General features: G+C 36.2%; 1 protein-coding gene across 1 annotated transcript; it reads right to left on the bottom strand.

The window, feature by feature from the left end:
• Positions 1–1522: 1522 nt before the first annotated feature.
• On the bottom strand, positions 1523–25491 carry SUVH4 (histone-lysine N-methyltransferase, H3 lysine-9 specific SUVH4-like protein). Its single transcript, XM_089147866.1, has 15 exons — positions 24654–25491; positions 23312–23380; positions 22325–22399; positions 22061–22115; positions 21796–21905; positions 19141–19320; positions 16700–16798; positions 16369–16467; positions 16080–16129; positions 15891–15979; positions 14646–14805; positions 13886–13991; positions 13608–13790; positions 6966–7199; positions 1523–1791 (listed from the first exon to the last, which is right to left on the bottom strand). Exons 1-15 carry the CDS (start codon positions 25221–25223, stop codon positions 1678–1680), a joined length of 2193 nt encoding a protein of 730 aa, XP_089003992.1. The 5' UTR covers positions 25224–25491; the 3' UTR covers positions 1523–1677.
• Positions 25492–27278: the final 1787 nt, after the last annotated feature.

The raw sequence follows: 27278 nt of genomic DNA, 5'->3' as shown, positions 1-27278 counted from the left end.
TGCTCTGCATTTTATTTGAATTTTTAATGCCTTCCAAGTCCCAAGTACTTCTACCTAAAACTAAAAGAAGTTTATTATATATAGCATTTGGTGGGACCAAATAATTCTGAATATTTTGGGGCAGAAAAATAATTCTCTTCAATGATAGTAGGTAACTAGGTAATAGGTTAGCCACCCCCCATGGGGCTTTCTAAGGAGTCAACGGCAGTTTAATAAAGATTTCTTCAAGAAAAGAAACCAAATCACTGTAAGGATAGAGAGAGAATCATTTTCATTAACCATACCCATGCCAAATTGCCAATGCCAGCGCTTTGGCTTCTATGGGTTATTATAAAAAATTGCGTCAGCCAATAAAGGATACATCGGGGTGGGAAAATGAAAAAGAAAAACGGTTTCTGTATCTGACAGTTAACCCCCTTTTCTGGTCAACGTATTTGTAATGTTGACTGGTAGTTTAAGTTACAAAAATATTCTCCACGTTGACTGAAAGTCTGTGAACCAATTCCAAATTTCAGATCATAAGAATCCTTCCAATGTTTCTGATACGTTTTATTTCAATAATGAATAATAAGATTGACAAGATTGACCTTATGATGAGCGATTTATAGAATTAATCAAGAGTTTAGAATAAATTGTTCAGGTTTCCAGCTGTGAACAAAATTTTTTTTCACTTTTTAGCAAAGTGATTGTGGGTTCAATTCAACCAGGAGCATATGTAATACTTTCATTCCTAATTTTTTTACATATAAAAAGTACTTTTGTATTAAAAAAAAAAAAATAAAAAAAAAAAACCTGCTGTAGAAAGAATATCATATGAAATCAGGAACTCTACCTTACACATTATAATTGTTTCAGCCACGTCTTGTTATGGCATTATATTTATAGATTTTTTTATGACTAGGTTGTAAAATCTTAAAAAATGATATCACTAAAATCGATCCCAGAAAACCACTAGACGGCCACACGTGGTTAGATTAATAGACGGCCACACGTGGGCAAAAATGAATACCGAACGCTAAAGACTTGGACAGATTTTTAAGGGTCTCCCTACTTAACTTTCTGACCTATTATGACCGTTGTTAGATATCCAAAGTTGGGAAACTCAACACGAAAGAAAACAGTATTATCAGCATCGACACTCAACAGCATACCAGGAATTGGTTTTCCTTTTTATCAAGCATAATGCCGTGTTTTCAACTTTCTTTAATCATCCACTTGAACCTTTACCCGGTCCATCTGTTTTTGAGGAACAAGAGTGGCAGACAAAGACTAATACGTTTTTACAACACTAATTCATTCATCTGGTCCCGTTACTTTTATGCAACTGCATAAGGAGAAAAGATTATCACAATTAATGTATGCGGATTCCTACTTACTTGATCGATAGATCCCATATTTTTCTTTTTACATTAATATGTATCAATGGAAAATTACTATTCACATAACCTTTTTACTGAAAAAAAAATTATAACTTAACACCAAAACCCCATGTATCATTTTCCCCAATTACTAGAATGCAAAATAGAAAAGGATTATAGATTGAATACAACAAACATGGGTACACACAACCATTTGCTACACAACAATTGACACACAACAATACACTGTTGGCCAGGAAAGTTGTCGGAAAACTGATAAGAAAGAATGAAGTACAGATAACAGAATACAGAATATCACCTAATACAACCTCTTCCGACAGTCTGCAGCACCACAATAACATGCCATCTTTTTTATATTACCATCTGGACCTATTACACTATCAATCGCATACCCATAATCATATGTAAGCTCCTGTAAATCAACACAGAAAGTACCTTGGTTCAATCATAAATTAAAGAAGTGAATGATGTTTTCTAATTATAAAAAAAGAAAGAAAAAAGAATGATGTTTTCTAAGGAATCAAAATAGTGTGGATGAAGTGGAGAGGCGCATTTGGGGTCTTGTGCAATCGATATATTCCATTAAAACTTAAAGAGAAATTCAATAGGACCATCGTTTCGACTAGCTATAATATACGGTATTGAGTGTTGGGTTGTTAAAAAGAATCATGTAGATAAACTCAAGTGTAGCAAAAATGAGGTTGTTAAGATGGATGAATAGCAAAACTGAGAAGAATAAAATAAAAAATGATCATATTATAATTGGTTTGGGAGTTGCCCCCATAAGTGATAAGATACAAGAAAGTCGTATGACGGGCACTTGCACGTTCAACGGAAGCTTTTAAATGCCCTTGTACTAAAAGTAATATAATCCAAATTAAAGAAACTAGAAGAGCTAGGGACAGGGGTGGAATCAGGATTCAATATAGGCACACATATATTTTGTGGGGCCCACACATATTTGACAAAAAAAAAAAAAAGATAAATTATTAATAATGATATTTTTTCCAACAAGATATAGGTAAATTAAAGCATCAATATCCAAAAAAAAAATTTTAAAAATACACATGTAGGTAAGAGATGCAAACCAATAGCAGTTAGTTATTTTATTAACTATAGACATTTTATTTAACAATATAAAATCAAATAACAAAAAAAAATTACAGAAGAAATAAAGAAACAAAGAATATAAAATCAAATAAAGAATAACAAAAAAATGAAAAAAAAAAAAGAGAAAGAGTACCTAATTGTGGAGAAGATTATTTCTTAAATTTTCCTTAACCCACATTTATAAAAAAGAAAAGAATAAATAGGAGGAAAGTAACGGAAGAGGATAAATGGGAAGAAAAGATGAGAGGAGATAAATAGGGATTGAGGAGTTAGTTTCTAATTAGAAATGACACTTTAAATATCTAATAAGATTTTTTTTCCAAAAATTTCCATTAATTATAGAAAGAGAAGAGAATAAATATGAAGAAAAGATGTGAAAGAGAAGAGAATGGAGAATAAATAGGGATTGAAAAGTTAGTTTTTAACTAGGGATGACATTTATATCTATTATTTTACCTTTAAAATTTGTTTTCACTATTGAGGGGGGGAAATAGTAATATTTCACATGTGAGAAGAGAAAAAAATGAAAAAAATGAAAAAACGAAAAAAAAAATTAAGGGAATTATAAAAAGAAAATTAAAAATTCGAGGGGACCATGGCCCTCCGGCCCCTTAGTGGGTTCACCCCTAGCTAGGAACAAACCTAAGATAACCTTGACAGAAGTGGTGAGAAAGGATATGCATAGCTTAGGCCTTGTATCTAACATGGCTTCAAACAAAACTGATTGGAGGGCAAGAATCCATGTAGACTACCCCATTTAGTTGGAAAAAGACTTATTGTTGTTGTTGTAGATGAAATAACAAGTTAGGCCTTAGTTGAGTTGTTGTTGACTCTAGATATGTATCTAGCAATTAGGAATCTGGGCCTATTCAATTTGGAAGTTGAAGATGAGTTGGGAAATTGGAACCGAAATAACAATAGGATGAACATCAGCCACTTGTGTAATCTACACCTATTCAAGAAAGATGGTGAATTTAAGAACAGGAAGCCAAATTATCCCCACGGTATTATCAGTATCAAATAGAATTTGCAATAACTGCTGGAACAGATATCATCGAAGGTTGGAGAATTCTTCTCCCAAAGATGTCAAGCTGGTTACTAAATGGATTTTCCCTAGCTGTGTGGCCTGTTTTGAGGAAGCCACTTGCTTATTTTCTCATCAAGGGTTCAAGCCCTAGGAATGCAGAAGCCTTGTGTGTTTGTGTAATGCTCATTTCTGAACTGTTCCAAGTCCTGAAAGCGTAGCAGCCTTGTTCGCTAGCTACAACCTTTACAAATTATAGAACCACTTTTACGGGTTTTAACCAGTGCTTCAGTTAAAGTCATCACAATATTTTCTTTGCTAACCTAAGGGAATGTAATTGAGTGTTTAGGGAGGCTGGATTAAGAATAGATCTAAAATTGAGTTTGTGCATTCCTTTTTAGTGCAAGCTATTATATTCCAGTTTCCTAGGTAAGTTACCAAATAGGCTTAGCCCTTTCCTTTTTAGTGCAGGATTCTATCTTTGAGGTTTTTACATAAGGTCATAATAAGGGCAAGCATGCAACAGCAGTTTCTGATTAATGAAATGAATCTGCAAAGCTGCTGCTGCTGTCTTCTTTCTACCTGGAAAGCTCAATTTACTGTTTGATTGAACTACTGAGAGATTGGTGTGAAACCAATTGACTCCTTTTGATGAGAAACTGCCGGGTAATTCGATTTAAGTTTTCTTTTCAAGTAGATGGAATGAAAATCTCCTTCATTTACTCAAAATTACTTCGAATTTTTCATCCAGCGATCTACTTGAACAGATTTCGCGAAACTAAAATAAAATATTTGCCAATCCCCAGCCCCAAATCTTGTTCTAACCCTCGAACACCCAAACTCTAGCATCCATGTTTTCCAATTTTAGTTTTCCACAAACCCTAGTGCATTCGACACCTCCATAGGTGAATCCAACCCTTTAAATCCCTCCATAAGCTGCTCATAGCATTCCCAAACCACCAGAAATATTCAATTCACATTGTCACCCCGTCCAACTATCAACAACCATAAGTTTCTGTTTTCCTACTTTTGCAATTACTCTGCTCCAACTGTCAAAAACTTTCATATTACCGAACATACAACCACTCTAACCATTTTACCTATAATGGAAAGCTGGTACTCATCTGACAAGTAGAAAACTTTAAGCTTCCAAATCCATTCCAAACCTTCAAATTCCATAAAACCCAATTTACTTTTAAATTTTAATCCAGCCATCAGAACCTCACCACATTCTAATCAAATTTTCCCCTTTGCATACTGGTCATAACCATTTCCATCAACCCAACTACCCTAATCCATCCTCGAGCAGGCCCTACACCCTAGACTGATCTATTCGAACTTGGCTGATCCATACGCTGTCATGGCTTACCGGTGACTTAAGGTCTTTTTATTTTTTGATTGCTTTTTTATTAAGTTGCAATGGAGATCCTAGTCTATAAGACTGCTTTATTTGCTGGAATAAAGGTGGGGTGGGAAAAATTGTGGGAAAAAAAAAATTTCTATTAAATTCCAAAAGTGTAGTTTTTTTTATTAACGAGGGTGAAAAAAGTTGGAGATAAGCTTCCTTAATTTTGTTGGATTTTATAGAAAAATGTAGAAAACCAAAAAGTCTGCACATTTAACACTTTACCACAAAATACCTTACTTTCCTTCTCCCTCACCCCATTACACATGAGACCCACATGTTAAGCCTAAAGATTCCCTAAGGACCTGTTTGGTTACTTGAGTCTAGAGATTTCAAAACTACGAATTTCAATTCTATGGAGTCATGGTTCATAAAATTAACTGTTTGGTTAGCCTGAATTTTTGGAATGAAATTTGTAGATTCACCCTGAAAAAACATTTATGAAGTTATGATTCAAATGTTTAACGCTTTTACAATAAGAGTGAAATCTCTGGATTTCATCTCATACCCACAGATTCACGTTTTTAGTATAAAAATGTGAATCTCTAGATTTCATGACTTCAGGGATTCATATAACCAAACAGGCCCTAAAAGTCGAGTTATATTTCCAAGCTTAAGTCTTAAGTTTTTTTCCCCTCCCAGTGTAAAGCTATATATAACCCACCCTCCTACCTATTTTCAAGGCAAACAAAGATGTGATGTTCTTGGGAGGGCCACGGCAGATTTAAGAAGCTTTATTCTTCAACATCAGTAAGAGTTCTTGAAAGTCCAGCAAGCATTCACCCATCTACAACAGCCATCTCTCTCTCACTCTCTCAAGTACAGCCTCTCCCCCACCCTTCCTCCTCATTGCGCAGACCCCACCCCTACCCTACCCTGCGGCAGCCCAATACCCCATCCCCACCCACCCAAACCCTGCAGCCCCATCCCCTGTCCTTCTTTAATTCCCACGGCAGTTCTGAATTATCAGAACAGACGAAAAGAGGAAGAAATGAAAGAAAAGAAAGATCAAGAAAATGCCCAAGATTCGTCCAAGATCCGAAGAAAACTAACCAAGATCAACACATATCATCGTTAAACCCTCCCATATCAAAACCTAGGCTCCCAACTTCCCTTTAGGTCCCATATCCATTACATCATCATCCTCCAATTTGGGTAAGTAAAAACGCCAACCATCCCATATTCTTTGTTAAGAACCTAACTTTATTTCCTTTTTATTTCCCTTCTACCCATTTAGGTTTTTGTTATTCCAAACTTATCCCAAATTTCACAATCAGACTCATCCCATCAAAGATTTGTTAAAATCTTTAGTTCCCAAGTTTGGTTATTTTTTTGTTGGTTCACAAAGGAGAGGATCCTGGATTAACCCTAATTTTAGGGAGATAATTACACATCTCGAAACCCTAAAATCTAAGTTACATCAATTGGCCCCTAGTTGGGATCCCATGACAAAGACTTCAGTTTCCTCTTTTAGACCAATTTGAAGACACTTCAACTGCCATCGAACAGTTCAAGACTTTGTTATTACATTCACACAGCACCAAACCCAATTTCAATTGATTCTTTTACTTTGTGTTTCAATATGGTTCTTTACTAGGCAAACTTCTTCATTTATTATGGTTATTTATTACTTCCATTGGAAGTTTGAATCTGTTATCTGAAGTCTGAACTCTCACCAAAATCCCAAATGCTCAAATTACGTGGCAAATGACATGTCTGATTCAGTCTAGTTCTTTCACTACTAGGCAAATCTCTTCTATTATTATGGTTAATTACTAGTTCCCATTGGAACCCTGTGTCTGCTGCCTGAACTCTCACCAGATATCCAAAAAGAAAACACAAAAATAATGCGTTATTCACAGGTAGTGCAATAACATTATTCATCAAGCATTTATGCAGGATAGGTCCATGAAATACAAAGAAACAACCCTTATGGCACCACAATCATTTGAAATTGTCAAAGCATTATAAAACACAATTAATCATAATAAGAACAAGGTTCCCATACACCAACAGTGTTGCATTAAATCATGGATCAAGGAAATACCTGTAGAGGAGGTATGTTATCAGCAGCAAAAAGCACCACCCGAGCAAGTTTGATATCATGGTGGGTACTCAATACACATTGAACAAACAGATTAGGCTCACAACTGTGGTTGATATATCTGGCGACATTCCCAACAGAACCTGCGTCTATGCAAAATTCTGGCCCATTATCTAATTTACTGTCATCAACTGTACCCAAATGATTCGCTGGAATTGATACATCTCCCAAGCGCTTCTATATGCCACACAAAGATTAGGAAGAAATGAGCAAAAAATGATGGTATTTCATAGCAATTAAGTAATGAAATCACAGGCACAAACATAGGAAAACAAGACTCAAGCTATAGAACACAGAACCAAATGTTGTTGGGCAAAAGGAGTGCAGTTAAAGGAGCAAGACACAAGGGTGCAAGGGATGTGAAACATGTTAGTCCAAATAGGTCTAAAAATATATTTGATAACTAAGCACCTTGTAATTCAGGAAAGTTATTGATAATTGCCATTTGAAGAGAACCCAACTACAAGAGTATTCATATATACATTGCAGAATAGATATGCAAAATTCCAACTTAGCAGCAAATACAGTATACGCAATAATACTGTCCAAATTAAAGATAAACATTCATATACTCAACCAGAACAACATAACACAAGCAACAGGAGAGTATAACTAAGTAAATTAATCAAAAAAGTGCATGAAAGCATTAGTCAAACAAAATGAATTAAGAATGAACAAAAATCCCATACTTCATGCAATTTAGTGCAAGACAATGAAGCATGTTATCGAGTAAATGTTTAGAAGTTACCATGATTTATTCATTTTTTAATCTTTTCAAGATTTGGCCTTAATGTAATTAGAGTTGGTCCTCTTAAGAAAAGGTTTCAGAGAGAGGGGACCACAATTTGATTGACACCCACTCTACAAGAGTCAACTCTCTTCTTCTTTCACTTTCTCTTTCCTCTCTTCATCTTCTCTAAAATTCAAATGGTATCAGAGCTTGATTCTTGAGTGCAGCCAAACCATCAGTTCAGATCCTGCACTCCCTTTTTCTCTGATTCAATCAAATAATCTAAATACAAGCCTACAGATTCTCTAGTTTTTTTCTGATCAAAGGGATGCAGCACCCTGTGCTTCTGTTTAGATATGCTTAGAGGGACCAGTTCAAGACCAATGAAGAACTAGGCCTCATGTGTGGTCATTTTATAATCGATGGAGATGAAGAATAAGAGCAGATCTCAGGGATTACAGAAACTTGACTTAAGAGATCAATTGGCAAGATAAATGATTAAGAAGGCGATCAACCTGAGATACAAACCATTTTGAGATGATGATAGACTTGAGGAGAAGATCAAAAGGATTCTATCATAGTTTCTTCAGCACCTATGCTTAACTTACCTTGATTCATTCTATACGAATTTGGCGAGGCAAGGGATTGGAATCCCTACTGAATGAAACTCAAACAAGCACCTGCAAATTTCAATTTCGATATTTTTCTCTGATTACGTACCACATAACATGTTCTCTCACATCTGTAAAACCTCTCTGAGAATATATCTTCTACGCTGTCTTTGATTCCTCTTTGAGAAACCACACTGATGTTTAGAGAAAATTTCTTAGCTTTGGTTTCTCAAACAAAATTTAGATTCCTGGTGTGACTATAGCTGGCCCCAAAATGAGTTAGGAGTAGAAAGGGTTACAGAGGGAGATTAGAGGCGGGCTCATAAGTTACAACAGTAAGATGATTAATTTTGATGTTTTCAATCTACATTTAACAGCTTTGGTAGGAGATGGTACACATAAATTAGATGAGTCAAAATGGAACTACACCTAACTTGAAGGGAGGCAAGGATAAATTTCCCTAAAAGAATCTGATAAGAGTTATATTGTGGACAATGGCTGATGCAAAGAATGTGGTGAGCGAAACGGTATCTTCATCCTCTAAAACAACATAACTCATTATAAATAAAAAAATAAAAAATAAAAACACTTGAAGGAGCTCCCATTTCCTGCAATAACAGAAGTTGTTCAGTCGATATTGACAGAGCACAACCAACAAAACAATCTAACTAAGACAAAACCTGCTGATTATCACACATGAGACACCATTGATGCAAAGATTTTAGGGTCAATGCTACACTTGATGGACAATAAGATTGTTGACTCATAAATACACAAAACAGTAACCAATCCCTTCGGAATATGCATCTTAGGGCATAACAATCCCTGATAACTATCTCACTCATTTATGAGTTGCCACAAGGGTTCCATAGAACTGATCTGAAGGTATGTTTTACCAATACCTTGCTGATTTAGGGGGAACATGAAAAGAAAATAATTACAAAGAGCATGTGCAAACTGCAAACCGATGCAAAACCTGTGAGAGCAACTCCAAGGTATGGTAGTGCAAACCTGAAAGGGGCCAGCTATGGTGGGCCTTCACAGAGAGCTAGAGCAATAGGAAGAAGGGGAAGGGAAAAATCACATTCATTCAATCACACACTCAGTTTCGGCTGCAGAAATATTCAAAACTCAAAAATGAGAGTTCATACAATTACAACAACAAGCCTTGTCCCAACAAATTGAGGTTGGCAACATGGATCCTTGCTTTCCAATCAACTTTACTTAATGACATACAAGATACAAGGCCTAAATTGTGCATATCCTTTCTCACCACTTCTCCTAAGGCTGTTTTAGGTCTGCCCCTATATCTTCTAATTCCTTCTATTTGGATCAAATCATTTCTCCTGAGGTTACGAAATGTTAACAAAACCATCCATTCCATTAAACAAGGATGTTAATTGTGATGTAACCCTCAAGTAGAGGCCAATTCACAAGGATTATTGAGGAAATAGCACACTTGACAAGGCTTGTCAGACTATGCGGCTAGAGAATTTGGGCTTCTAATCCCTGCAGCTAGGGTTTCTAGGGTTATAAGGAATAGAATCTTAATTTGATTTATTTTCAGATCTAGGTTCAACACCAAAGTTAGGGTTTAGTGAAAAACTAGGGATCTGAGACTCTTAAGGATTCTACAGAGGGATTAAGGTTTAAACTACAGTCAAGTGCTACTAGGGATGGGGTAAAGTGGAATTCAAAGGTGAAGGGGTTTCACTAAGGAATAGTTTACAGGGTTTAAGGGTGTCAGGGAAGAAAACTAGGTGTTGCAAAGAGAGAGAGAGAGAGAGAGAGAGAGAGAGAGAGATGGGGGGGGGGGTTAGAGAGACTTTGCGAGGGGAGAGGGGAGTTTACTTGGGTTGTGCACTGCTGAAGCTGGAAACGGTTGCAGAAGAGTTCTCCTCAAAGCTGCCACAGGGTTTCCTCCACTTGGAAACCTGAGCAACCCACTTGCAACCTCCTTGACTATAATCACTTCACAAATTTTATTCACAAACATAACATGGTCCGATTACAAGCATAGGCCTTGTATTCATAGCCTTAAGTACTCTGATGTGAACACAACTTGGTGCTGGAATATAATTCCAATTTAATTAGAAAGTCCATTTGGGTAGGAATTTTGTTTTGAGTTAGTTATTGAGTTCTTTGTTCTTTTAAATTCTGAAAAATGTGGCAATTAGATTTTTCAATTAAAACAGAATTTAAGCATGTGCTTATTAGAGTTGAAGTTAAAATTAAAGTTTTATTTCAGCATGTCTCCATTAGGGACCTTTATATGTTTAGATTTTATTTCAAATGGTCAAGATTATGTCATGGGATCGGGGATCCTAATCTATAATGGAATCCCACTTAGACTCTAGTTCTTTAATAGGCTATAAATGGCCTATTCCTTTTATATAATTCTTCAAGTCTGATTGGATCGCGGTTCTCTTTGGGAGAGCCATGGTGGATTTTGAAGCATCCTTGATCAACAATCAGCAACTATTCTAAAATTTCAGCAGCCATTAACCATCATAGCAGCTTCCACAAAGTAAACACCCCAGGCCCCTACCCCCCCCCCTCTCTTTCCCAACCAACACAAGTATTCCCCATTCCTGCCCCTCCCCTGTGCAACCCCACCTCCCCTCCCCCCATTGCTGCCATGACCTGGCAGCAGTTATCCCCAAACCCAAGACACCTCCTGCACCTTCCCCTACCCTCTCCCGGAAAACCTCCCCTTCCTTACCCAAACCCATTTACCCCCCCCCCTTCTCTGCCCCTTCTGTTAGGGTTGAATCCAAGGAGCAATCACACAACAAAAGAAAGAAAGAAAAAAAAAATGAACACCAAACAAGCAAGAATTTATGTGGGAAACCCCCAAGGAAAAGAAAACCCACGGCAGCCAACCAATCCACTAATTTCAACAATCTCAAAAATCAGTTACAAAGGAGGAGAGTTACATATTTATATCAAAAAACCCTACCGAGATTTAATCAACACTGTACATATTTCAGGTAATCTGGGCTGTCGGATGAAGAATTTCAATGCAAATTGTGTATGTTCTACAAGCTCCATTCCCCACAGGGAGCTTCCACCCTCTGCCACACCCCCAGTCATGCAGAATAAGGCCCACATACATAACACCTTCTTCCCTGAAGCAGCAGCAGCAGGCCTTCCCTGTTATGTCTATAATTCCTCACCCACTTTACCTCCCTTTTACCTCCAATTGGATCGCATCCTGTCCCTCATACTATTCTCACCCTTAATTCCTCTTAAAACCCAAAAAACCTAACACTTTTAAATTTATGCAATTCATCTTCAACCTCTAGACCTAAAACCTAGCTCAACGTTAACCCTCACCAAACTCTAAACTCATTAGAAATAGATCTGAAATTATAAAACAGCAATCACAGTCCATTCTCCCATCTAGCCAACACCACAAAACCCTAGTTTTCAAACCCTTCTTGTTAAAATTCAGATCTGAATTCAGCATTACAGCAAGGTTTCAAGTGCTTAAAACCACTCTATACACCCCCCCCCGAAAATATCTCTTTGCTGGAAGATTCTGGGCAACTCTTAGTTTTAGGGAAGATCCACAAAAAACTAACCCTAAAACTGGGTTTACATCATACTTCTACTTGGACTCAACAAACAAGGAGTTCTACTTTTAAGTAAACTTGCAATTAAAAGACTCCTATCCTAACTAGAACTCCAATTTAGCCTAGGAGGCAAGGACTGCTACTTACTCGTCAAAACTGAAACAAAGCAAGTGAAAATAGAGATTAGAGTGGTTTCCTAATAAAACTTCAACATAAACTACAGGAATCATTCTCTAATTAGGACTCCTAATTGGATTAGGACTCTGTCATAGCTTAGGAAGGACTAATCCAAATGGCAAAATAAGATTAGGACTGGAGTCCTGAATCCTGATGAGCCTCTGGTTCTGATAACGCAGGTTTGATGAGCTATGGCACATCAAATATGACAAATGTACCCATCAGGGCTTGGTTTTTCTGTAGCACCGTGGGAAGTTGCAGCCCTAGATCTTCCTTTGGCCTCTCTTGGGATGGTCCTGGTGGTTTACATCAAACTGTTAATTTACAATTTTCTGACCAAAAGGCCCTTCTAGTTAGATAAAGTTCTTTTTATTAATGAAAATTAACAGAAAAGGAACCAGATAGGGTACATTTCCTATAGTCTTCCCCAATTTTGCATCAGGAAACATTGCATTTGGGGTGTTGAACTTCAACGCCTCTTCTCCTCCTTATCTTCCCTCTTCTAAGCCTAATTGAATAAGAACCTGCAAGTGAAACTCTTCTCAGCATTTCTCATTACCTCTTCCTCTTGTAAAACCTAGTCATTTACACAGCAAAGACCTAGATCACTGTACCTCCAACCACATGAATTTGTCTGCTATAGAACCTTTTCTTTTAAGGTTTTATTGTCTTAAAGGTTGAATATACATTCCTAAAATCCTTTATTGTATCTTATAGGAAAGAGTTCTCCCTACTTCAAAGAAACTCTCTACCATTGCAAGTGAGCTCTGCAGTTGGAATTCTTACGGAAAATAGAAAATAACACATATTCAGAAAAAGTAAAATAGTAAATACCTAAGAAAGCATATGCAATCTATCAATATTGAAGTACATAAATATTACTAAATTTACAAATTCTAGGCCTTTCCAGACCAGCAAATCAGATTAGTGCCAGCCTTCGGTCTGGGTCTCCAAAGTGGATCATTTCAGTCTAATGAGGCCAAGGTTACTGCATCATATGGGATTCTAAGTGACCTTGGAAAGGAATATGACTGTGATAAATTTCAGATGTACATGCATGTATGATAATCAGTCCAAAAGCTACATCCGTATGTTGGACTTACTAAGTGAAGCATACACTTCGCATAGTTGTCACAGCATTACAATAGAGCATCCAGAGCCTAAGCTAAGCGTCAAAAACTATAATAGGTAGCCCTTCATTAAATGGCCCTCAAGGAAACCATTGCTAAATGGAGGCAGTGCCAAGACAACCAGAACCTGACATAAATGAGTAAATCATCACAATAATAAAATACAACACCACCTAAAACTACCAAGGCATAAGAAGATTTTGGAATTTAGTATTAATTATGAAACAGTTCCAAGAAACCACACATAATAATAATAATAATAATAATAATAATAATAATAATAATAATAATAATAATAATTGTGATAGATACTGATAAGAAATACAAAATCTGTGATAATTAGACACACAAAAGAATAGCACCTCCCGTCCACCAAGGCCCTTCATCGTTTGCAAGCAATCAATGTCGAAAATGAAATTGTTTTCACAAACGCTATCCAAATCATCAGTTCTCGTAACTATCCCTATGTATTCACACACTGGTGCACCCGAAGGTATAGAATCCCAGGACCTAACAGCCCACCCTTTGTTTGGAGTACGGAATACCTGCCAAGAGAGAAAAAAGAAAAAGAAGAAAGAGCCATATTACAATCATCTACAAATGATATCAGAAGAAAGAAAATGGTTGTAGTTACACAAACCTCAAGCCTATACTTTAAACCCCGCTGAGATGTTTTGTTGATACAGCCAGATCCACAGCCACAGTTTGGCCCACACTCAAATACTACAGCTTTGGCTTCAATTAATCTAAAATGGAAAACCAAGAAAAGTATTGTACGTAAAAGATAATAATAATAATAAATTAATTAAAACAAAATAGTTAGAACACTACAAACACTGAATGAGAAGCTTGAAGTAGATAAATGAATAAGAAAAAAATGGAAGCCAGGGATTTTTTTAAAAAATAATTTAAAAAAATCTTTACAAATTTCGGTAAAAATATTTAAATTTTAATGGGCACCAAGATCATAATTGATTCAGTAATGCCAGTGAAAGACCTAAATACACTCAATTCAATCCAACTGTATCTTATCTAAAGTTCCCAAATAATGTGCTTCCTATTTAAGGCAAAATCAACATATGTCATAAAAAATTTGAAGGGTTGAAATCATTCAACTCAAATTAGATTCTATCCACAAAAAAGGATTCGAGTCAATTAGATTCCATCACCAAAATCAACTTTTGAAATCCAGTCAACATGGGTTATCTATTAACCTGACTGGTTTCTATGGCAAAAAAAAATCTTAAGACAAGTCAATACGCCAGAGATTGGGTTTCAGGGGGTGGGGGGGAAGAAGAAGAATACTACTAACATAGTTCATGCATATCATGCAAAAATGTTCCTCATGTGTTCTAAGCAATTTGTGTTTCAGATTCACTAGAATCACATTTAACTCTCACCTGCCACCATCTCGTTGCACATATGGGAAATCAGACCCATTAAGCCTTGCACAGGCACAAGTCTTTGGATCAATACAGGAACCTTTACAGCTGCAACCAGGGGCACTAATGGGAAGCTTCACACTTTCCGCAAACTTTAGAGACATCGTATATGTAAGACCTAGATTTTGTAAATCAATTAATCAGAGAAGCATTCTCATTGCAAGCATAGAAAAAGGTCATCACATCCTGACAGAACAGAGTTTATTTTCCTTTCAAACAACAGAAGACAAGACATTGCAAAACACCACAGATGAGATATAGCAGCAAACAAAAGACAACATAAGTAGAGGTGGAAAAAGCAAAAACATAAAATAAGTATATGTATATGAGAGCACAACACAAAAGCATGAATAATGGATCTTGCAGTGTGAGCAGAAACACAAAATACTTGAAAAGCAGTGACTAAAAAGCAGGACTAATGCATTTTGCAGTAGCAACCAAAACATAAAAAACATGAAAAGAAAGATGTAACGCATTCTTCTGTAACAGCGGATACATGAAACAAACAAATACACAAAAACAAAGAACCAAAAGAGAAACAGAAAAGATAATCCTGTAACGAATAACCAGAATAACTAGCAAGGAATCAGCATATGGCATGCATGATTGTATTTATTTAGTTATTTTAATCTTGGCACAAATTTGGTCATCAAAGATTGGTGAGAAGTACAACTTATATCAGTGAAAAGAAAATGTGAAGTGAAAACCTTACACCAATACATGGACTCCATGGTTCCAGATATGGATCGAGAATTGGATTGTTTCCAGCCAATCCCCTCAAAGTATTGGATGATCCACAAACAAATCAAACAATTCACATGGGATCTGTGACAGCCAACATGATTCCCGACATGCTTTTCAACACATTCATTGTTTCATATATATGATCAGTGGTTGGACAGTCCACAGCCATCCCATTTTAAAGATGGATGATTCAGGTGTAGAATTGGAAAATTAATATGGGAAGGGATAAATCCAACCAATATCAGTCGTGAAAAGGCAAATCTCAAAAACATGCACATATTCATTCCAAATATGTACATATGCCGGATACACAAGGGGCATGAAAGTCAGTGCATAATGCTTACATATAAAAGTGTGAGCTTAAAAACCACTTGAATATATAAAGAGCAACACAGAAAACAGCTATATTAATTTCCCTCAGAAAGTTGTAAAAAATTTACACAAGGAGGTCGAACTTGCCTACTGGTGCAACAGGTGGATCATCAACCAAATTGGTAGCTGGGATAGGTTTACCTTCCATGCCTCCACTTATGTCAGAACATACCAACCTTAGGCCAGTAAAACAGTTGCATTAGTCCATTTTTTGGTACAATTCAATATTTAAAAATAGGATATTTGTGAAACATTGACACAATACTAATAGCATACCCACGTAATTCTGACAAAGAGTTAGGCACCTGAGCGCGCATAAAATAAACCTGTTGTTAGAAAGAATTGGGTAAGGAAGCATACAGCCATAAAACAAAACAAGGGAACTATGAACAAATAAACCCCATACTTGAAACAGGAGACTCAAAAACTGAAGCTGAAGAGCACAATATGAGATTTTATGTTAACCAGATATATTGTCCTTTTGCGCATGGGGCCATGTGCAACAACAGGATAAGAGGCAAAGCAATTGAGAACCAGTAACTAAGTAGTAAAACTAAAACAAGACCTGGTTAGTTGTCAGCACAGGTTGCCCCTCGAGACGCCTCAAGCGATATTTGAAAACAGTAAATCCAGAAACACCTTTCTCTGCCCAATATTGTACAACCTGAAACCGTAGAACGCAGAAACAATGAATCACACATAGAAAGACTGTAAAAGAAAAAAGAGAAAGGTATAACATATCTTTTTGTACTCTTATAAAGTATTTGCTGCCATAATTTTTATCATTCCTTAGGCTGAAGCATATCTACCACCAAATTGACCTACTTATCCTGGTAATCAACCTAGGGACTGGGTATTGTACCATTTAACTATAAAGATAGTTTGCAGAGATCCACCTTGTACAAACCATCATATGTATAAACCTTTCCAGAGTAACTATTGGAAGATTCATGTCCACGGGTGACTCTAACAGGCACAGATTGTTCCATACTATTCTGCAAAGAGATGAAAAGAATCATGAGACTGTAACAAAGAACAGAATATAAATATCTCTCTGATAGAGATTAGTATGGGACAAAAATGTGCCACAGATTGTTCCATACTATTCTGCAAAGATATGAGAAGAATCATAAGACTGTAACAATGAACAAAATAGTAAATATGGATTAGTATGGGAATATAAATGTAGGCACTTAATTGTGTTGAACATTGATCCATTTGGAATACTCAATTTGGTGCACCGCCATTAAGTTTGTGAGTGCAATTTCTAATAGATAATTTTTCCCATACTTAAGAAGCACTTACCATTGTGTTTGTGTTTCATACAATTGTAATGATCCAATACCGACAAGATTGACTACACACAGGATGCTTGTTGTATGTTTTATATGTGTGCATGGTTGTGTTCTTCAATACAGTTCCACACCCCATTAAGGTGAACATCCAAGTGCGTGAGATATTAGATGATGATCAATCAGAATAACGGCCTTGATAATATTAGTTTTTTTGAATGAATAAATAATTATATTAAAAGAACGGAAACAACGATACAAGGCCTATAAGAGGAAGACCGAAAAGAAGAGCTGAGACCCCAAGAGACAACAATGAATTTATTCCTTGGGGTATCATCAATAGGGGGATGGGGGTAGCAACAGCCTAGAGGAAACATCAAAATAGATGGCTTTCCAAATCAAGTCAATAGAGCGAGATTTGGACGACCATCTCCTGAGATTACACTCCCACCAAATGTGGTGAATAGAAGCACAGCAAGCAAGCTTACCAATCCGATCACAAATGGAAAAGCATGAAAAGTTTCTCACCATCCAAGACCAATCACGCACAAACCCATAGGGGCGCCTCGAACAGGGCCAAATGGAAGCAAGGGCTTTTCTCCAGATAGATCTGAAGAAAGGGCAAGAGAAGAAGAGGTGATTAGTGTTTTCCAAGTCGTTCTAGCAGAGGATGCAGTTGGGATTGACTGGGACATGGCAGCTAATGAGGAAAGATTGGGTGGGGATAGCTTGGTTGAGAACTCTCCAAAGGGTAAGGGAGTGGCGAGGGATGGAGCCTTTGAACCAGACCAAGGAAACCCAGGGGAGTTTGGGGTTATGGGCACGAGGGTGATTCCAGGCAGAGGAGGTGGAAAAGTTTTTAGTGGGGGAAGGGAGCCAAACAATAAGGTCGTGGGCAAAGCTAATATTAGTCATTACTATTTAAAAGACATCTCAAATAACTTTGGTTGATCATTGGTTCTAATAATCTTGGTTGATGATTATGCAATGCATTTAAAATTATGGAGGGAATTTTGTTTCCATACAAGTGAAGATGCATTGTGGATGTTGGTAGTGTGGGGAGAAAGTACAATAAATTATTCTACTATAAGGGATTTTCAAGTTACGCTGTTTGTCAAGAAGTCTCTCTTGCAATTCAAGAAAACTCAAATGGTAGTAATTTCCTCTGGTGTGAATATGATAACATAAAGGCCATCCTTTAAGGATCACACCAATTGATATGATTTTGACCATTCGTTTGTAACCTCCTAATAGGAGCTTTTCTGTTTACAAAGCGGCTTGTTTTAAACCCAAGAATGTAACAAGATGATTACTCTCAAATGTTGCGAGAAAGAAAAAAAGAGTCTTCTTCTTGCTGAAGTTGCCAATTTCTAGTTTTCTACCATTGGAGATGAGCAAAACTTTGGTGATCATATTCTTGTGTTGTATTCCTTCGAAGGAACGCGCCACAAGTGTATCCCAAGTCACCTAATCATCCCAATATATAATTAACTCTCCTTGTAATCAAGATCGCATCTCTATTATTTTACTGTTATTGATTACATACTGCTTCCACGGCTGCCTACAACCATGTGTTGCATCCTTTTTATAATTTGTAGAATTATGTTATACCCTGAAAGCATGGCACCCAATTAACCAGGTCAAGGCTTTGTTGAGTTGACAACAAAAAAGGCCAACAAGATGACTTGAACACTTAACAGGTTATGCACCATATACATGTTTCATCACCAAGCTATCTAGGGGGAGACCTGGCCCCACTGATGAATCAGAGGATGACCTGACTTAAAACCTAGCATCAGTGTTAGAAATCAATAACAGTAACTCGAAATAGAGAAACATCTTCAAAGAATGCTCAAGCAGGTTGATGACGGAACTGGTGAGAAATCTTCCTCAAAGTTCATTTACAGTACCTAGTAACAATTTTTTTTCAATGAAGACATAGGAGAGAATGAGAAAAAGAGAGAATGAGAAAAAGAGAGCAACTTCAGTAAATAATCCAACATGCAATAAAATATATACCACTTCACACGTAAGAAGAAAGATACCTTAAGTGCCAGATTACCGCGAGCCATCACTTGGTCTTGAATCTGACGTTTATTGCCAAGTAAATTATTACCTCCTTGGCCAGTGTATATAACATCTTCTGAATTGTCAAGATCATCCTCATACTGTCCTGACAAAACAATGGCTACAGCAACTGGGAATGTAAACTCCTTAAATTCCTCCTGCAACATTCCCCACAATTGATAAGATCACAAACAGGAAAATCTTTCCATGTTTCTATTCTACGCGAATCTTTTCTACAAGCAAGAATTACTGAGTATTGTAAATCCAGAAACATTGAGAAGTGTAGAAAATAAAGCAAATTACCAGATCAATGCAACTATGGATATAGGATATCACTGATAGAAAATGATACAAAAGGAATAGGATGATAAGGAACATTAACAAGATTAGTCAACAAGAACGCAAAGATAACTTATTTCCACCATAGGAGGTCAATGAAGAAGTAATATCCATAAAAGCCCACTGGGTCAACATCCAACTGCGTAATATGAGAAGAATCCAGTCTCTTCTGGCCAATGGAAAGATCAAGTTTCTATCAAGGACACAACAGAAATTGAATGAGGGTACAATAGACTAATATTCTCGATACACAAAAAGAGAGGTCCATTTGAATGGTGATTTTATGTTTCTGTATGCTAGTAAAAATTCCACATGCATACACACATGGTTTTTGTTATTTCCTGAAATAATTTAAATATATAAACATTTCCTTTTAGGAGGAGAATAAATTAAGGGTTAAGGTTAAATTAGCCCTCTTTCTTTCATGGTTTCTAAATTTTTAGACGTTTTGGAGTCACTAATGTTAATTGATGTGGTAATTGTTTAGGAATTACCTTTTGCTTCTTTTCTTTTCTTTTTCCCCTTTCTAAGGTTTTTTTTTATAATAAAATATCAGGTGGATTTTTGGGGTTGGATGAAATATAGTGAGAACATTTTTTAATGTCAATAATATTTATAGGAGAGAAATAATGGAGGTGAGCAAAGAGACACAAGGTACCTATTGAGAGAACCTATTAACGCTAGATGCGACAGACATTTTGTTGGTGGCATGATTCAATGAATATTACATGGGGTGGTTTGGAAGGGTTTGTTCAATGAGAAAAATGTATGTTGTTTTGGAGGAAGGGTATTTTGGTCCAATGAAAAGTTTACCATAATTGATTTAAGGTTCTACTTTTATGTAGTAGTATGATAATATGATAAGATAGTATGATATTATTCACATTTTCGGTCATTTCAAATGCTTAACATTAATCACGTGCCCATAGAATCTATTTCCTCTTTTACAAAGGTAAACCTGGTGCTAAAGGCTTCCACACAAGCAGAGTTCAGAGGGGTGATTTTCCTACACAACTTTACCCTAGCAATTTCTGCTGGGAGGCTGTTTCAATACCTTGATCCAGGCTACGACAGGTGGTCCACCGACCATTCGCCAAGGCCCGCCCCTTTGTTTCCTCTTTTCTATTGGCAAAACTCAAACAGCTTGCTCTCCAAAAAAAAGAAAAACTGATTATATTGCCCAAATTTAAGTCTGGGATCAATTTTAAGTTGGATTTTTTTTGTGTTTTTACATTTTCAGTTGTCCGGTCATGTCACGTTCATTCCAAGTTAAAATTGCTCCAATCCAATTTTTAAAAATGGAATTGACCGAAATTCAAATCGAACCATTGTTTTAGTTGCCCAATCCAATTTCCAAAGTATTGAAACAATGATAAGATTGGATAGCAAACAATTTTGAGAACTAAAAATTTCTAAAACATAGAAGGCTCAGAAATATGGAGATTTTTAATAGCAACACAACCAGACCACGGAATTGACCCAATTTGGGTCAACTATTTCACCTAGGTTACTCACCTAAGACTAGGAATTGATGCATTGTTAAAACATTACCTTACCAGAAATAATATTACTTCAGAATATTTAATAAATTCAAAAAAATTTATGAAGTAATTCTAGCCACAAGCCCATTTCTAAGTGACTATTGATTATTACTTGCTCAAAATGACATATTTGGTGTGTATTTCTTAATGGAAACTTGCCAACTCTAGAAGAAAAGGTGATTGCTTACATTCCTAATGAAATATGGCAAACAAATTTGTGTATAACTTGAAGAAGATGGCTTTGTCCTCCTGAGAAGTATTGCACCCAGTAAGGTAACCAGATAAAGAGAGAGAGACATTTTAGCTGAATGGGGATCAAAGAACCAAGTGAAAACTGTCATGGCCAATCTTTTCCATATGTGACCACATAACAGAGGGGAGAATACCTTTGTAGAGCATCATAAACTCTGTCAATAAAAGTTAAGTCTTGAAATTTCTATGGGGAACTGGCCTATTGTATAAAAACTGCATGAATTCAATTCACCAGCATTAAATTTAACTTCCATCCTCAAAAATTCCCACAGAATTGTTCTGGTCAGCAACTCATTGTGCGCAAATAAATGAACACCAGTAGCATGAGAGATACAAAGTCCTTTTGCTTCTGACCCTTTATGTGTTGTACGTACAAGGGCAGTAGAAATACATAAACATGCAAACATATGACATAAAGCACATCTACATGTTGAAATGAACAAAATTGGAATTGGAAGTGATTTTCTCCCTAGAGAAATGCACAATCTAGAGATGACCTACCAATTTGCCATAGGATTGTCCCATGTAATCAATTCCATTCAACCAATGGCTATGAAAACCTATAGCTACCATTTCAGCTCGAGAAAAGAATTGATATCCAACATCAATGCCTGCCATCATAAAAGCAAGAATCAGCAGACAGTATAATCAATTTGTTCAACTTGTGACATGTTTGTACAGAATGCAAAGCCCTTCGGTACTACTATGCTACCAGAAGAAAAAACATAGTATATCAAATAATAACAGCTAAGTAGGAGCAAATGACCTGGAAGATCACCAAATTTTTTTCCACGGTATAAAATAGCATTTGTCTCCATCATCTGCAATAATATAAAAGGGAAATTCTAAAGAAAAAATTTACCTCGTAATATAAGTATACTACGATAAGGAAACAACACGAAATCTGAGACATGTCATTAAACCCATGACGGGTTGATTAATTATAAATGATTAAGCAGGGTTTGTATTGCCAATTGATGGCATTTATTAAAAAAAAAATACAAAAAAGATGAAAATATGAACCACTTGCCTTGGATATTGCCTTCAGATCAGGTCGTTTGGAAGAACGCTTGGTATCCTCTTCAGAAGCATCATGTTGGACAATCTAGTACCAAGGATATAAAAACAAAAGGGGCAATAAAAGAAGTAGAACACTAATCATGAATATAGTAAAAGAAAATATAATATATAAGAGAAAGAAGAAGAGACTGAAGATTTGGATTAGATAACTACCCCGTACAGGGACATTTAAAAGCCTCTACTAAACATAGTTGTGCCACCTCAATTGACTTTCTCAAAGCTTATCATTTACCAAAGATACTCTCAAACCAACTTCCATGTAATCATCCCTTAATTTTATCCTTCCTAGCTTGCCACTCATCCATCTTAGCGTCCTCATGTTTGTTACACAAACTTTATCCATATGGTGCTTTTTAACAAAACAACACTCTGCACAATTCATCATAATTGGTCGTAGTGTGGTACTATAGAATTTTCCTATGACCTTTGAATGAATTTGTGGATGAAACAACCCATGATGCACCTCTCCAATTATAACATGGATGTGGTATTATAGATCAATGGTAAAACTATGTCCAAACATAAATCAATAAATAGATGCTGCATGAATAAATGTTAAATACTAACACTAAACATATTCATATGCAAATGGTACTCTATTCTCTACTGTTATGCCTTACTTATAGATTACTTATAGATGAATGAGCATCCAGAAAAAACTCGAACCCTGCAATTCATGTAAAAGGCTTCAACTTGACAAATAAAATTATCTATTTTGATTTGCAAACCATGTAAATGCATGCATGTTCTTGGTGTTATCTCAGTGCTGAACAATAACTACAAATTTGGCACAAGTTTCAGATCCAAAGTTTAGCAGTTTACCAAGTAAAGGTTACACTATTTGAATCCAAATCTACTGTTCAAATCTTTGTAAAAATAACATAAATATTAGTTCCATTAATAGAAAAACAACATTTAGTACATTGTATATGCTAACCTCAGATTTTGAACCTCGAACAACTTTCTTTGCATCAACTTCAGCTTTCCTGCATCTCTTCTCTTCTTCCTGAGCCAAAAAATATTATTTCCCCAAATCAGTCAAAGGGGCGATGGCAACAGGAGATTGAGCAGTTAAGATCAGTCACTGTTAATAAGAGCAAAACAGCCAATGCATTGATGACAAATCACCATTATTCACGCATCATCTTGACTCAACAGGATCAGCATTCACAACACAAAGCATTAAATACATTTAACTGCTGTAAAAATGTTAACTTTTTGCAAGATTTAAGCACCGAGATTCTAAGAGTTTTCCGTAGTACAGTCAATGCATTAATTACCGTGATTCATATGCTGAGAACCAGTACCATAATTTGCACTCAACCCCCAAAGCATCCAATACACATATGTATATGTATATCTCGTTTTGAGGCAAACAATGTTTGAATGTTGTATTGGATGCTTTATTAGAAACCCACCCACAAAGTCCAATCCATGTATAAGTATACGTTATTGTTACTACTGGTCTCCAATGTAGATTCTTCAAACCTAACCATCCTCCCTCTCTGGGGGAGACAATTTGGATTGGGTCTGCAGGAAGAAAAAAGAATTATTGTCATGGCAAGTTGTTTAACTGCTCACTTGTTGAATGCTTTGTCACGAGTCTAGGAAACAGCCTCTTAGTCAGGAATTCTTGACAGTATCGAGCTGAAACAACCGTTTCTTCCAAAATACCCTAACTTAACGTAAAAGAAATCCTGCTGGTACCATATGGTATTCATCTCTACTTTGTGATAAATAGAGCATTCATTGGATCTCTCAAATATTTCATAAAATGGGCTTCCTATAGAGCCCAATGATCAATCCTCGCATTAATTGCTAAGGATCCAACAAGTCCAGTGTTGATTCCTTCAGACGTATCAATTGAGTAAATACATCCACAGTTACTAGGACAGATATTTCAAAACTAGTGGTTTGCCCTAATGTGTCAATTGAGCATGGCCAGCTCTGTGTACAATGCCGGGGAACGAATCCGCCACCATATGGCTGACCGGCGAAACTGCTTCAGCGTACATCTAACCCTCCCCATTCCGTGAGAACCTTGTGCGCTGTTAAAAGTTCCTTTATCCATTTTTCCAACAATCAGCCATATTTATAAAAACTGCAATCAAAATGAGAGTCAAAATAAAATACAGGAGTCGACTTGGTTTTACTGACTTCTTCTGATAGGTTTTGCTATACATACAACAACATAACATACAACACGGTTAAGCAGTAAACTTGGAATACATTAACTTAAGCGTAAACCAAACGGTGAATGAGTTCTGTGAGAAACTCACCTGGACAAAGTGAAGATAATGTGTATTAAATATCCTCAAGGTTTCCTTCACCCTAGCATAGGCACTTTTCCCCACCGCATCGGCGGGGCTGCTATTGTTACGTTCAGCCTTCTCATCGCGGCTTTGATCAATCGAATCTATGTAAGTGGCATCAGCATCAGTCATCGCTTCAGCCGACTGTTCAACCGCTGGGCAAATTTTACAGTTTTCGGCCTCTTCAACTTCATCGTCCTCTACTTTTTTGCTTCTCTGCAGTCTAGTATTTCTCCTGCTACCTTTGTCCTTCACGTCCAAGTTACTGCTAGTACCATAATAGGGTCGCTTGTTATCAGGTCGGTTCCGCAACCTCTCACTAAATCTTCTCTCGACAGAAGCATTTTGGGAGACGATCTTCTGAACTCGCTGCGCAACCCGTTTGGTGACCGTCACAAAAACTTCTTTACATAATGCTTCTTCGGTCGGAGATAAAATGTCAGCCCCTTCAACCATTTCATCTTGGAAACCTTTTGTGCATTCTCTCTCTTTAATTTTGATCGGTGAATCGATAAAAGGAACTGGATGTACCTCCATTCAACTCCGACCAGATAAGCCACACGGAGCTCAAACTCACCTACAGAGACGAGAGAGAGAGAGAGAGCAGACGAAGAACAATATGCTTCTATGATATGATATGAATCTAGGGTTTACGAAGCGTTTTCTAGCCGTTCCATCGACAAGCCGTCTGGCAATTTTCCCAAAATTGATGTGCTCGTGACGATTCAGCGGGAAATCGTGTTGATGCCTTTGATTTGGAAAGAAAAAGCTATGAACGTTCAATTAATATAGCTGCACCTCACTATCTATTTGAATTTTGAAAGTTGTTAGTTAAGAGGGAACTCTGTTGTCTTATACGATGTATTTATGTCTTTTGTTTTTATTTGGATGAAATATCCATGTACGATAGTACGTATATCGGTCGAAAACATTTCCTCAATTAATTTTCTTGCCCTAATATGAACTCTTTGTCTGAGTAGTAAACACATTTTTAACGATGACCTGGGTGTCTATTTAATTATTTAGTGACTACTGACTAGTTCATATTCTATTTCTCAATGCGACAATGTATCATAAATAAACTAAAATAAAAAATCGAAAAAACATACATGGATCACACCTTTACAATTTCCTCTAATTATATAGATTAGTATGTGACATTAATTATCCAACAGTCAATTAAAATACAAATATGAATTGAATCTAATCAATTGTGAACCCTTGGATTACATAATTACATTAGGACATCACATTAATAACTAAATAGCAAAATACATATAGACCTCTAGTGTTGGCAATCGATTACATCCACTACCCATACAAAAAAATAATTATATTTGCCCCCTACCATTGATAATTGAAAGTTATAATTTGACAGCTCTGCACAAATGGTAAGGGGCATTTGTAATTTTTTTTTTCTTTAAGGGATAGTAAATATAATTGATTGCAAATATAGTGATTTGTATGTAATTTGCCCATAAGTAAATTTGTAGTAAATTTTTTTGTTTGTCTTGAGTATTAATTGGTAGGAGCTTCTCCAAAGGGTGTGTTGAAATGGACATTAATTTAAACTTAAAATAACATATGTAATGTCTTCAACTACATGCCTAATCTACCAAAGAGTTGCATCATTTAAAGGATGTAGGAGGTGGATGATTGTTCCATTGTCAGTTTCTATTATGGTGTCCTTAAACTGAAAAGATGAAGTATATTAAAGAGTTTTTGTATCTACTGTTGCTTTGACTTGTTAAGTTGTGATATTTCCTCTTGGACTAAGGTGACTTTCCACTATGGTGCATGATTATATATTTATATGTGAGTTTTGTTATATTTTAAAAATGTTTTACTTTAAATTTATATACAAAAATAATTAATTAACTTTAAAATTATCATTAAGAAACTCAACTATTTAAATGAAAATAAATTAAAAGACAAAAAAAAAAAAAAGTCGAAACTAGATTCATAACAACATTAGTAATATTGAGAGTAAACATCATCTGTTGTACACAACAGTGCATCTATATATTATACATATAAAATAAAAGATTAAGAAAATAAATGAATTAAAATGTTATTTATATATTTTTTAAAAAAAAAAACCTTATATAATTTATCATTTTATTTGGTATAGAGACTGCACTCCTTCGCACAAGAGGAGTTTTATATTGTGAGTAGCGCTTCACGATGGTCGGTCGAGGGAGGATTTGAAACAGCTGTTTGGCATTGTTCCAAATTGTGTGGATCTGTCTTTTTTCCTTATGCATTAGAGTCAATCCACAGGCCATTCCTTCTAGTGTTGCTTTAGTGGTATCAACGCCATCCATGATTCCCCATTATAGATAAGAAATCGTTCACTTCTCAAGCAATCCCCATACCCAGCTGGTATGTTCCTTAGAGCTTCGACATTCTCCTGCACAAATCAAAATTGAGTCATTACTAGATTGATATGCAAGAAGACACTTATAAATACACATTTGAGGTTGGTTAATGTTGAATTCAACATCTTCAACTGCTGTGCTGATTGGGTGTAGTTGCATGTCAGAGGCCTATCTGTTTATAAACTCCATTGCCTCAAGAAGATTTAGAGTTGTA

The sequence above is a fragment of the Hakea prostrata genome, chromosome 3 (genome assembly GCF_041222555.1).
Source record: "Hakea prostrata isolate BN-2017 chromosome 3, UWA_Hpros_2, whole genome shotgun sequence".
Classification (NCBI taxonomy): Eukaryota; Viridiplantae; Streptophyta; class Magnoliopsida; order Proteales; family Proteaceae; genus Hakea; species Hakea prostrata.
This window is presented reverse-complemented; position numbering and strand designations above follow the sequence as displayed.